Below are 13,672 nucleotides of genomic sequence, written 5' to 3' on the forward strand. Positions count from 1 at the left end.
ATGGCCACAAATAGAGAAGAAAAATAGTTAGACTTATAAGAGAGTTAGTGGAAAGTTAGTACTTGTAATTGTTGTAGTGGAAAGGGTTAGTGGAAAGTTTTTATTGGCATTGATGTCAAATTTAATGTTTAAACTGTCAACTTATTTAGGATTAATGTCTTGTATATATCCTAACTAACTAATCATGCCCTCTGGAATTCCCTAACTGACATTAATTACTAATATGTAACCACTAAATTCCTCAATAACCACATATAAATGAAAAAGATGTCACATTTGACCTTATTAGAGAGCTCTTCCAAAATGAGGGCATTGAAACTTGTAAATGTATGAGTGGCAATTCTTGGCCATAAAAAATTAAAATGAATATCTTTTTAATAGAAAGTAGAAGAGATGTTTAGTAAATAATTAGGAGAGAATCAATTGAGATAAAAGTATGAGGAGAGAATAAAATGAATTATAATATTGAGGAACTTCTTGAGCCCGGGGATACTTCATTTTTGAAATCCACTGCACCCATATGAGGAATAAAATAAAGAAGATAGCAACCTAATGTGAAAAAAATTTAATTGAGGAATAAAGGCTGTATCTTAATGGAGTGGAAGAGGAGAAATGAGAATAAAGAAGACAACAACCTAATGTGAAAAATAAATTGTAGAAAAATAAGTCTGATCTCTGAAGTCAAAGTGCAGAAAGAAGGGAAAAAAAAAAGAAAAAGGTTCTTACCACAGTTGGAGAGAACGATCTTGCTCTTTGTGGATCTCTTCCCTCTCGCTTCGTTTTCCACAAAACAAATGGTAGAAAAATTAGAAGAATGGTTCTTACCACAGTTGGAGAGAGCGAGCTTGCCCTTCACCGTTTTCTTCCTTTTCGCTTCGTTTTCTCGAGACGGATATGTTGGGAGACAAAACCTCTGCTTCCTCCCCGCAATCAACAGCAGAAAGTAAAATAAAATTGTGCTTACCTAAAGAGTCATTTTTAGGAGACAATGAAACAATAAAAAAGTACATAAAATGCAAGAAACTTACATTTATTCAAGATAGTACATTGGAAGAATGGAAACAATAGAGGCAAAATCTGAAAGAAGAACAAATTGAAACGAAATCAGTTACATATAAAAGGAGAACAAAGGCTACAATGTATTAGATTAGATGAAAAGACAATCATTTGGTTGATTTAGTTGATAGTAAAACAATGAAAATTAAAAAGCACGAAACTTACATTAACTGAAGTAAATTAAAATGGGACGACTTTAACAGTTTATTGTTACCAATGGAAGTAAAGGAAGTTTACTTTAAAAATGGAATAGAAGAAAAGAAAAGATCATAATAATGTTAATAATTCATAGAATAAGAACAAAACATGCATCAATGACAAAAGTACAGTAAAATGGGTAATTTCTACCGATTGAATTAGTGATAACAGTATGCATATCACGAATAAACACTGAATCTTATCGCAGTGGAAGATGAGGAAGGAGAAGAATAAATGGAAAAATGAAGATCAGTTGAGAAGAATGTAGCTTGAGAACGAAATGTGAAGAAGAAATGATTATGAAATCATAATAAATAAATCAAAAGGGAGATAAAAGGAGAAAAGTGGGCTCTTACCGGATGGACGATGATGATGGAGAAGAACATTAACGCCTAAGAATTAAAAATGATGAAGAAGAAGTGGTTGATGAAGAAGAATTTTTTCTAACCTGATGGAAGATCTTCTTGCGCAGAAATGGTGCTGTTGGAGAATCCAGAGGGAGAGATTTCTTGCATATAAATAGAGGTTAGGGAGATCAAGATGGGAAAGATGAAAAGATTTTGAAAGGAAATGGAAAGACTCAAAACTTAATAAAATTTATGGGAGAAAAATGAAGAGATTCTTGCTGATATTTGTAACCACAATCAAGAGTTACAAAAGTAACAAAAAAAAAAACCAAGAATATGAAAGGGTTACTCAAAGTGTTTCATAAGAAAATGATGCAAGGCTAGGATTAGAAGCAATCAACGGTCAAGATTGATTTCATAATTAATTACTTTCAAATTTACATATATGCCCATGGAAAAATATTCACTCATGTGCATTGATTTATTGAATTCCCATCTTACCCTCAAAGTTGCAAAAACTTCACTTTTATATAGTTTATAGATATTTACTGCAATTTAAACTTATGTTTTAATTCTTACGATAGGGTTGTCCATCATGAATCAGACTCGATAAAACCGAGTTGTTTTATGTGAATTCAATCCTGTTGGGCCAGTTCACGGGTCCAGTGGATGAAATAAACCGAATTTTTTTAGGTTTATTTTGGTCGGTTTCAGTTTGAGCTTAAGCCCGACCGAAGTAACTTTAATATAAAAGAAAAACCAAGCCAATCAACTCAGGGCCACTTTCTCAACCCTAGGTTTAAAACCCTCACACTACCAAACCATAGCAGACCCAACCGTTACACACCTTTCTTCTTTTCTTCCCCACCACGAACCACTACCACCTCTTTCCCACCCCGAGCCACCACTACTATGAGCCGCCACCACCTCTTACCAACCGTGAGCCACCACCACGCACAACCACCATGCATCCACTATTCCTTCTCTTTATCTCTAATCGTCGTGTTTCACCACGCCCCACCACCATCTCCTTTTCCTTCTCTAAGGTTTCTTGTGCCTTCACCGTGACCTATGGAGATCTAGCCCTGCCACAACCATTTCCTTTTGAGGTCCAACGCTGCCTCCGTTGACAACCACGACGGAGGTTGAAACCTCATATTCTTTCTTGTAAGTATACAATTTGGATTCCCGTTGAACTCAATGTAGATCCACAGTGAAGCTAATGTGTCAAAATTTTGGTTCTTCGGTCCACATTAAATTCAGCGTGACAAATTCTAATTTCTTCATTTGTGCCTTGAGATACTTGAAATTGCGTTTGTATTGACTTTAATGCCAAACCAATCATACACTAAGCCAAGGAGTGCATGACATCTAAGATTAGAGATGTCAAAATTACCCGCACCTACGGGTATTCATGAATTTATTTAATGAATATTTTCATTATCATTTATTAATGGAGCGGGTACGCATATTAATGTATCCATACCCATGGATATCCGCACGATACATAAAGTGATAAATACCATATATATATATATATACATTAAATATAATATCTAATGAATTTGTGTTTAAGTTATAGTTATCTTTCAAGTAAACTTGTACAATGCTACTGGTGAAAAGAATCCCTTAATTAGACCAAAAAATGGGAAAGAAAAAAAGTATTTGTCTTTAACCGTGAAGTTTAACCTTAAATTTTATTTTCATTTGAACAAATATATGTGAATCCATATATGTTAATGGGTGCTCATGAATATCTACAAATATTTTATAATCCGATTAAAACTTACCTAATGGATATCCATGTGGGTATGAAGCGAATACGAATATAAATTTTTACTAGCGGAGTGAGTGATGAATATATACTATGATTACTATCCATGTCTACCGGTACCCATTAATATTTCTATATAAGATGGTTGGTCTCATTTCTAGGGCTTTTAGTTTATTTTTTGACAGATTGGGCTCTTATTTATTTCTCACTTAACAAGGCTAATGTACTAGTTTGCTTTGGTAGCTAAGTCCACAGGGTTTGGTTTTTGGCCATATATGAATGTCAGGCCCAAGAAAAGTTCACTAATTGGGACCCACTGGCATTATAATACTCATCAACTCAACTTTAATTCAACCTTATCCAGACCACACTACTAGAATTCAATCCTAAAGTTTTTTTTGAAAAGCATTCAATCCTAAAGTTAATTAAATCCTAATGGGGACCCATTCTATAGTATAGTCTACCTTTAATTTTTTTTGAACACAAATAACCAAATCAATTAAGAAGAAGCAGACGGCACAGAGGCCAGTACATTAGATTGGACAATGTCAATAAGTTGAGAAGGAACCTCCTCAATCCACACAACCTCACCAAAAGAAAAAGATAAAGAAGCTAAGGTAAAGAGAACACCTCAAAGTTTGAAAGCAAAAAATTACAATCTCTAACAATAAAATCTAAAAAAGAGCAACCACCAGTCCGTTTCCATGCTTCAACTAACGGTAAGCAATCTGATTCAAATTCAACCCTCCGAAAACCAAGATCCCTCGCCAACGTCATGGACCACCGCATGGATAAAGCTTCAGCCACTATAGGGGTCATAACCGGGCCATAGTCTACCTTTAATTCAATCCTATAGTTATCCACAAATTTACATATTTCTTTTTTCTAAACTTAGAAAAATAAAATACAATTTATTTTCTCAAGAATTAGAAAATGGATAATGTACAAAAAAATCTAATCCATTCTGATGATGTTGACATCGTTGTGGCCCCCGCATTGTGTTATTCTATTTTCCATTTCGATTTCCATTCTCCCAAACACACAAAAATCGTTTCATTTTCCCTCACATTTCTATTATTCCCAGAAATGATTCCGACCACCGGCGTTCCCAAGAAGAGGCAGCGCACCGCCGCTACCCGCCATTCCTTCACCGCCGCCACCACCACCAACAACAAAACATTCACCCGAAACTCTCCAAGCACCACCACCGGCGACGCCCTCTACTTTAACGACGCATCCACCGCCGACATCATCCTCCGCCTTTTCATCGACACTGCCGATTCCCCGCTGGAATCCTCCCCCTCCGTCGAGGACTCCGACCTCCACGTATACCTCCACTCCACCATTCTCCGCCGCGCCAAATACTTCTCCGCCCTATTGTCCGACCGCTGGATCGGCCTCGTCCATCCTCATACGTCTTCGCCGGAAAACTCCTCCTCCTCCGGTTCCGATCGCGGCGAACTATTCCGCCTCAACCTCGGAGTTTCTCCCACTCCAGGCTCGATCCAGAACCACCTCACCGTGCTGGAGCTTCTCTACACGAGCGATTTCGCCAACACCGTCAATAACGCCTCCACCGCGCTGGATCTGCTCCCGGTGGCGCTGGAATTGCTGTTCGAGGAGTGCGTTCGCTGGTGTGTAGCGTTTCTGGAAGCGGTGCCGTGGACGGAGGAGGAAGAGAACAGGGTGGTGAGCTTGATCCCTTTCCTGAACGAGGAAGAATCGAAGGAGCTCGTGGCTAGGGTTTCTCCTGTCGGTGAAGATGCATGCGAAGCGATGCTCGAAGGTCTGATCTCTTCGGCGATGAACAATTACCAGAACACGGCGTTCGTGAAGGCGTTTGTGGGGAAGATACTGAGGGATTTGTCGTCGAGGGAAACGGCGAAGAGGGTGTTGGAGAGCGCGTTCAGGAGGAGCTTGAAGACGGTGAAGGAGTCGCTGGAGGATTATTCGAGCCCTGTGTTCAGAGGGGACCATAATGAGACGGAAGCGATTCAGAGGTTGAATCTGCATAAGGCTTCGACGAATGGGAAGCATCTTCTGTGGTTGGTGGAGAGGATGATTGAGCTGAGGGTGGCGGATGTGGCGGTGCGTGAGTGGAGTGAGCAAGCTCCGTTCACCGCTGATTTGCAGAGGGCTTTCCGTGATGATGCCTGGAGGAACATTGTGCCTGGTCTTCCTGCTGTTATTCTTCGCTGCACCTCTAAGCTTGCTAATGCTGTTTGTGCTGGTACAATTTTGGCTTCTACTCAGGTACCTACTTGCTCATTGTTATTGTTTTTCTGTGTTGTTTCTGATACCTGTGTGTGCTTGAGTGGAGAGTGTGGGGATTGGGGGAATTGGATTTGAATGTTAAAATAATTTGAATGTTAAGGAATAACTATTTCCAATTACTGGCCTCCTGGGATTGGTTTTGAAAAGTGAACATTTCTTTTATGGTTTGAGACACTGTAAGTTATTATAGGCTTGACTATCTGAGTTGAGCCGGTAGGGCATTGCCTATGTTTGGACATTGAAAGGGTAGTAGAAGAAAATAGAATATAGGATGGAATGAGTGGAGTGGAGTGAAATGGAGCGGAATAGAATTGTTGTGGTTAGGATCTTGGAAGTATGAACTATCCTATTCCGATAAGACAACTTGAGATTGGATAAACTGGATCGGTTACAATGAAGAGTGGTGGTGTACCTGCATAAAACACTCTGACATGCTTAGTTAAGAGTTTTGGTGCGATTATTATAGAATGATTAAGTATACCTCAATGGGTTAGTTTGATAGATATTCCAGGTTGTTCATACAGTTTCTCATGCGCTAGGCAGTTAAGCTTGACATGACTGTCTAGCACGTGCGTGATTCTGTGGTGGCTAACCGCCTGGGAATCTTGGCAAAATGTTATATGCTTACGTGTCATTCTTAGTGCGAGCTTGTTAGGGAAGATAACTTATTGGGCTTTGGATTTATGTTGTGGCCTGTTTTGTAGTCTGGGCCTCGAATTCGCGTAGTTGGATCCCGGTCAGGAATAAATTTATCATCGACATTATTTGAACTTTAATATCAGTTATGCTATATGGTATGAGTGTATTCTGAACGAATTGTGCAAATTTGATGATGTGTGTGTGCGTTTTAACAAGCAGTCCATCCTAAGAAGGTAATAGATATTACAGTCTCATCACCCGCTTCGCCGGAAAACATTTGTGTCACAACTCACAACCCTCTGTGCTAAAGTGCTCTCCAATCTCAAAATTTGGAATGAGGCGCATCATCTTTTTCTCTCCAGTCAATGGTTATAGCTTGTTTCATTCATTGAATTGTAATTGATGCAATAGTTGTGATTTCCATTTCAAGTTTAGTACTTGGAAGAGATCGTGGAGTTGATATCTCGTATCTGTACTTAGTTCTTTATGAACCTTATTTTCTTTACATGTGTGCTGGTGGTTTGCATATCTATAAGCTTTTATTGCAGAATCCACGCCATTAAAAATTCAGCGGTGATTGCATTTGTTCATCCTAAAAGGGATTTGTTCAATGCTGGTGCTCAATTTCTTCTCTTTGCAAAAAATCCAAAAATAGGCTGCTTAATTTATTCATTCACAAACATATACCTTTTGTAAGGTGAATTGAATTCCTTATGACTACAACATTTTAGTGCATACTTGTTTACGGTTTATACAAAATTCAAAGCTATGTTAGCACAAAAGTAACAAAGAGCTGCTGCGGGAGTAGGGGAACGTTGCTAAACCACAAACATACTATTATTTTTATTACCAATATTATGCTTGAGTAGATTGCTTATATACCTCATTAATGCACAATATCCAAATATTGATTGTTTTCTTCTTTTTCTAATGGTCTTTCCTTTCACAAATGCCCTAGCCCCCGATGCCTTTTTTTTATTTTGAATGAAAGGTTCTGTATGTTTCCTTTTCATTTGAGATTGATTTTTCATTATGTGATTTTGATGCCTTTATTTTGTAATTTGGTATGCTACCTGCGGCCATATAGTTTGCCCCCCATTTGAAGATTTTCATTTTCATCAATCCTGATTCATGCTTATTTCTGTTCTGTTCAGGTGAGAAGGAAGCTTGTAGAAGAATGGCTTCCGGTTTTGGTTGTATGCAAAGACAATGTTTCACCAGTATCACCCAGCAACAAGTCATTATATCTAGAGCTGGAAGAAACATTTTTACGAATCATCTCCACCTTGCCCATGTCAGATGCTCAAGAATTATTGCAGCGGTGCCTCAGCTTTTCAACCCGAAATGTCGAAGATTGTCCTCACTTGGTGTCAGCATTCAACACCTGGTTCCGGCGGGCAGCTCAACCCCTGAAACCAGATTGTCTCTTTGATCAGTGAGATATCTGTTCAGTTCTGTTGCACCATTGTTGGTTGGCTTCACAAATATTGTGCATATGTTTATATACTAACTCTGTTCAGAAAGCTGTAGTTTAACATTGTACAGATGCCTGTCTTTCTAGGACAAACAACAACCCAGATACTTAGATCTTGTTTTGAGGTCTCTGGTTGTTGGCAATGGCTAGTTGGTTCCCTGAAATGCAAGATTTTAGTTGCTTGTATTTCTTAGTTGAAACTTTAAACGATGGTTTGGGAATCAGAGGTCAAAATGAATATACCAGCTTTGATTCGACCCTTTTTCAAATAAAATAGTTCATTCTAAAAATTCTTTTCTTATAAATAAGGTTATCATATGTAACACATGATAGTAAAAAAAATGATCATATGTATAAGTAATATTTGATATCTTAGCTTCACAATATAGTAAATATAAGTAATAGGAAAACATGACATTATACTTGATTCAATTGTTATACTTAATCCTACACGCTTCTATGGCTCAATAATATTAAAAAAATTGGCTTCTTGTTACGAGAATGCGAAAGATGAAACGCAAGAAAGTCCAAGATTATCTTAATTTTCTAAAGCTTGAATTCTCACAAGTTTGACAATAAGTTCCTTGCAATTTAACTTGTTTTTGTGTCCCACGATCATACCTTAATGAAGCTTTAAGAGTTCAACTTGAGAGCTTTGAAAACCATGATTACGAGATAGCTTAACATACTGCCTTGTTGACCACATTCAAATCTGCGTTGTTTTTTTTTTTAATGGTAAAATGGGGACGAAATACCTCTTGACTACCGGACAAACAGGGACAGGGCGCAGTGGCATGTTGAGGAATACCAGCAGAGGACTGCTCCTAAATAAGAATTAAGAGCATCAAGTGATCTTCTTGAAGAGTTACCCAACGATTGAGATTTTATAACGCAGTGGAGTTTAAACCTTTAGCCTATGGATAGATGGAAGTTAAACCCGAAACCTATACTCAGTTGCGCCATCTAAGTGGTCATTATTTACAAGGTAGCAGATTTTAAGAAGATCATGTCAAACATAACCAAATATATCAAAAGAAATATTCATAACATTCAATATTTTAACTTCTAATAATGTAAATAAAAGTAATCAAGAAAACATGACAGTATACTTCATTCAATTGCTATATTATACTTTATCCTGCACAACTATAGCTCAAGAATACATAAAAAAGTTATGGCGAAAACATAAAATTTAGTTCATGTTTGGAAATTCTCATATTCTCCTTGTTCGAAAATTCTCCAACAATTGATTCTAAAGTCAATTAATTTTGGATATAAGCTTCCATGAATAGCTTGTGTGTTAGAATTGATTCAAAGGAAAAATAAGCTTGATACAAACGTGCTATTATTCATGAACCACACCTTTTTTGGCAGAATAGAGGCAATTCAACTAGAGCAAGGTTGACAGGCCACATGAAGTGTTGAAACCCCAAATCAACTTTCAATTGAAAATTAGTTGAAGAAAACTCTGACATTCAGTTATGAGATAAGGTTGAATGTTTGATCCCCATAGCCAATATACATGCCTTCTTCATGATGTTTGGTCACTTTTTTGAGTGAAGCTCAAGCAATTGATAAAGAGATTCAATATGTTTCTATTGTAAGGTACCCCCTGCTTTGGACTAGAAAGAAGGGAAGTCAAAACTGAACATGTTTCCCCCTTACTTCAATGAATGTGGATTATTATGATCACTAGGAAAATCGAAACTGAAACTTAACTCCCCCTTAAATCAAACCATGTTATTTCCACCTCAGTAAGTGGAGAAAATAATTGAAAACTTTTTGTTTTACTCAAGATCACAACTAGTATAAAGGCACTAAACATATATTACATACAGCAAACAAAATAAATAAATAAAAATCTTGCACTCAGTTGAACAAGATATTAACACATTGTCTTTGTATAGAGATGGACAAAAAGAAGAGAGCTTGAAGGTTAAATAAGACTATAAGAGCACCGATTAGAATGGCCGTCTTCTGAACTGTCGAGTGGTGCCTTGGTAGGTTTTAACTAGCACGCCAACTCCAATGCCAATTCCAAGACAAACACTGAGTCCAATACCAACACCCACCCTAACACCAGCATTAAACCATGAAAGTTCTCCATCTTCGCCCTCAGCATATGCTGTTCTTGAGTATAGGGTATTATAATCCTCATCTTCATGTTTGTTGTAAAGGTAATCTGGGGCCTGCAGCATTGCATATAAATATCAGGTGAGTGTTTGGATCAGCGTTGCCATAATTGATTTTGGATAAAATTGATTATAGTAAGAGTGAGTTGAAAGAATGTTGTTTTTGTAGATTAATTGTGTTATGAAAAAAAAAGTTGTTTTTGTAGGGTAATGTTGTGAAATACAGTTGTAAAATCTCACAATTAATTATGTTCAACGCAGAAGCAACTACTAACTCTAGCTTCTAATCAATTCTCTGAAATGACTCTCAACCATCTATATTGTCATGCAAATTTAATACAATTAGTGTATCAGAATTGATTCAGAGGTTCCCAACAAGGAACCAAACACACTCTAAGGATGCTTTATAAATTGTGAAGAAAAGAGATCATCTACATATTCCACATCATGTCAAGGCAATTAATTTAAACCCTAGTGGGCATGTGATGTTAACTTTCCATCTGAATGTGTTCAAGGGGGGCCAAAATTCTTAAATGAAGGACGGGACATGAATGAGATTCTTTTCAGTAATGATACTTAGACACCCCACAGCCAACCCATTTTTCTACCCCAGATCTCTCTCCTGTTATCACATCATATCATATAACGCGTCCATTACTTGAATAACCTTTTTATAAGGATTATTTTTGTCCAAATCATTTGCTTCATGTTTTTGAATTTTGACCCATGATTCTGGATAAGTTGCTCTAAATAGCTTCTGGTTATTTAAAAAACTTGTACAGACATCTTAGTAATTCTTAAAAGTGGTTTTTTTATACAAAACAAGTGATAGTATTACGTTCCATCTTCTACTCTAAGAGGTCCTGGCATCCATCAGATAGAAATGCTTATATATCTGTTAAACCATCTCATGTTTCACATGACTCAACGAAAGTGCATTGTGGCAGTAAAAAAAAGTCAAGCAAGGCATAAACAAGCATAAAGTTAACCTAGGCTGAGGAACTGGCCTAACAAAAAATGAGAGATGCACACCAACAAAAGTCTTATCCTACTATGAGAGATAAGCACAGCAAAAACATAACCGAGCGAGCAATTACCTGCAGAGCAAGTTCTGAAGAAGGATCTCTCCCATCTTCAGTTGCTTCATGCTCCGGAATTGCATCCAATACCCCCTTCCTCGCATGCCTTTTCTGTGAACTAAGCTGCAGGGTTTTTGTCAAGATAATCGGAGTACCCGAGAAGGACCCCGCAATGTAGACCTCAACTGTGGGGAGCTTCGAGTCCGGCAACAAAAGTTGCTTTCCTTTAAAGAAGCTGGTGCCATGAGTTATATTTGACTCACAGTTCATGCTCCACCTTTGTCCATTATAACTTGATTCCCCAACATCACCATTGCTATGACATAACTCTAAAGCCCCAGAAAGCAGTAGAATATCTTTATCGAACACCTCAAATTTCACACTACCACTCATCCTTATGCTATCAGTGCTCACGAATGTCACTTCTTCTGATTTCCTATCTATCCTGTCTCTTTTAAGAAGGGTTGAGATCCCATCAGAGTATATACTAGTACGAACGCCATTAACTTCGAGAAGGGTATCAGGATTTAAAGGAACATGGCTCAGTGTAAGAATCTCAGGAGTGGAGTCATCAAGCTCACACTTGCAAACTCTTACATAAAACACCCTAATGTCGAGCCAAGGTAATGATCCCTTTATGGAGGGTTGATAAGAGTGCCTTGCAACAGAGTATCCATTATCAGTTGGTCCATTTCCATTCGCCTTGTGAGAATTCTCCATTGCCAGAGATTCCAAATTCTCTTCTTCTCAGTGAAACTCTTTCATTTCAATTGAACCACTGACTTGTGCCAACACAAATCCTTTAAATTAAGCACACAAGCCTGTAGCAGCAAAGTGGATTCAGCTCAATTTACAGAAGAAAATTCAGAAATTTGGAGCACTAAACAAAGGCAATCACCAAAAGTTTATATATCAAGATAAGAACAAGGAACAAGGAAGGGGGTTAATCTAACATAAGGAAAATAATCCCCCTTTTGCCTAGAGAACTGAACTAGATTTGCGAATGAAACCAAACCAAGTAAAAACAATTAAGCTCACTGCTAGTATGCTACAATTAGACTCAAACAAGATATTTTCTGGAGGAGACAGAACTAGTTGAGGATTACAGAGAAGATGAGAGCAAACCTCAGTCAATCAGTTGAGAAAACCATGAATACAGTAAACCAAAAATGAAAGAGATCTAAACCAAAAACATATATAGTATAAATGAAATAAAGAATGGAATTAAAAAGTGAGTAGAAAATGAAACAGTACCCTGGAGCTGAAAAGCAGAGAAAAAGAGGATAAGAGGGAGTGAAGGAGATAAATCTAGAAACTCCTCGAATATATCATCATCTATTCGGTGACCAAATCTACAGCAACAACAAGTAGATAGCGTCTCTCTTCTGTAATCTGATTCATACCATTGAACATGACACAATCCACCAATTTGCCAAGGAAAAAAAACAAGAAAATCTAAGAATTCAACAACATGCAGAGACAGAGTGAACCAACACGGATCAAAGCAACAGAACTAATCAAAATGAAACTCTGAATAGAAAAAATTGAGAAATTAGCCGGCAAAACACGACAGAGAGGAACCCGACAAAAACCGTGACCAGGATGAATGAATGAATGACGCAAAATTGCAATATATAAAAACCGCACTCACCACAAAAATATCTCGTGGCTTCAACTTTCGCTTTGCCAAAAAGGAGAAAATAAAATAAAAACGGAATCTGGATTATTATTTGAACAAAAGAAGGCTTTTTGAATCAGACCCAGAATCTATTGGAGCTCAGAGACGAAACCCATGTCGGAAACAATCTCATCAACGAAGATTCGGGCTTGTTTCATGTCGGGATCAATGAAAACCAAACCGGAATAACAGAACAACCCAGATTCTAAAGTGAATGATAATCCTTTGAAACAAATCATGTGTTCTTCTTCTTCTTCTTCTTCTTCTTCTTCTTCTTCTTCTCCAACAAACAATGTGGTGAGGTGCAGAGAGAAGAAGGTGTGGATATTGTTAATTTAATGGAAGATGTGGGTCCCTCTGTATCTGATATTCTCAGGATCTTATCAAAAACAGAGAGTGTATGTGTGTAATGTGAATGAAATTGTGGAGATGAAAAGGATGTTTTGTGTCTTCAAGGTTTGCAATCGCAGGCTTTTCCTCTCCTTCGAGTGGATAACTTGCGAGGCTGGATTTGCAAAGTACGATTTGTGTGATTCGGATTTGGTTAAATTTTCATATATCATGTAATTAAGTCAAAGTTTTCATTTTTATATAAAATTGGTAAGGTAGGTTTCATGTGGGCTTTTTTTAAAACGAAGGAAACATGCATAATTCGCTAAAAAAGGGCATGATGTCATTAAGACCCTCAAACATACACAAATCGCTAAAAGGGCGTAAGACACTAGAACCGCCGGGTGTGGGATCGTCAAGACTCTCAAATCGTCACAAGGATGTGAAGTTGCCAAGACCCCCCACCCCCATCTTATGGTCTTTGTGAGCTCGCCAATAAGCCTTGATTTTCGTTGGTCACCGTAAGTGAATTGAGGCTCAATTCTTCTAACACGTCCATCAGTTATTGAGGTCCAAATGAGGTGACTATTAGCTTGGGTCGCCGTATTTCAGTCCACAAGACATCTTGCCTGAAGCATGAAGGTAAAGTGTGTCTTCATTAAGCACTCGCCATAGCGCCACCTCACCAAGC

The 13,672-nt window shown here is 37.8% G+C and overlaps 2 protein-coding genes across 4 annotated transcripts; one reads left to right on the forward strand and one right to left on the reverse strand.

The window, feature by feature from the left end:
* Positions 1–4,391: 4,391 nt before the first annotated feature.
* LOC130747464 (BTB/POZ domain-containing protein At3g05675-like) lies at positions 4,392–8,052 on the forward strand. The gene is made up of 2 exons (XM_057600407.1): positions 4,392–5,628; positions 7,443–8,052. Exons 1-2 carry the CDS (start codon positions 4,462–4,464, stop codon positions 7,725–7,727), a joined length of 1,452 nt encoding a protein of 483 aa, XP_057456390.1. The 5' UTR covers positions 4,392–4,461; the 3' UTR covers positions 7,728–8,052.
* Positions 8,053–9,470: 1,418 nt separating this feature from the next.
* On the reverse strand, positions 9,471–13,178 carry LOC130747467 (uncharacterized protein At1g01500-like). Of its 3 annotated transcripts, XM_057600411.1 has the most exons (4): positions 12,625–13,178; positions 12,228–12,365; positions 10,992–11,794; positions 9,471–9,951 (listed from the first exon to the last, which is right to left on the reverse strand). In XM_057600411.1, the coding sequence occupies exons 3-4, from the start codon at positions 11,691–11,693 to the stop codon at positions 9,724–9,726; spliced, it is 930 nt and encodes a 309-aa protein (XP_057456394.1). In that variant the 5' UTR covers positions 11,694–11,794; positions 12,228–12,365; positions 12,625–13,178; the 3' UTR covers positions 9,471–9,723. The 3 variants fall into 3 exon arrangements, with proteins under 3 accessions (XP_057456394.1, XP_057456395.1, XP_057456393.1); XM_057600412.1 differs by lacking the exon at positions 12,228–12,365 and having other exon boundaries at positions 12,734–13,178; XM_057600410.1 differs by lacking the exon at positions 12,228–12,365.
* Positions 13,179–13,672: the final 494 nt, after the last annotated feature.

This window comes from Lotus japonicus, chromosome 3, assembly GCF_012489685.1.
Source record: "Lotus japonicus ecotype B-129 chromosome 3, LjGifu_v1.2".
Classification (NCBI taxonomy): Eukaryota; Viridiplantae; Streptophyta; class Magnoliopsida; order Fabales; family Fabaceae; genus Lotus; species Lotus japonicus.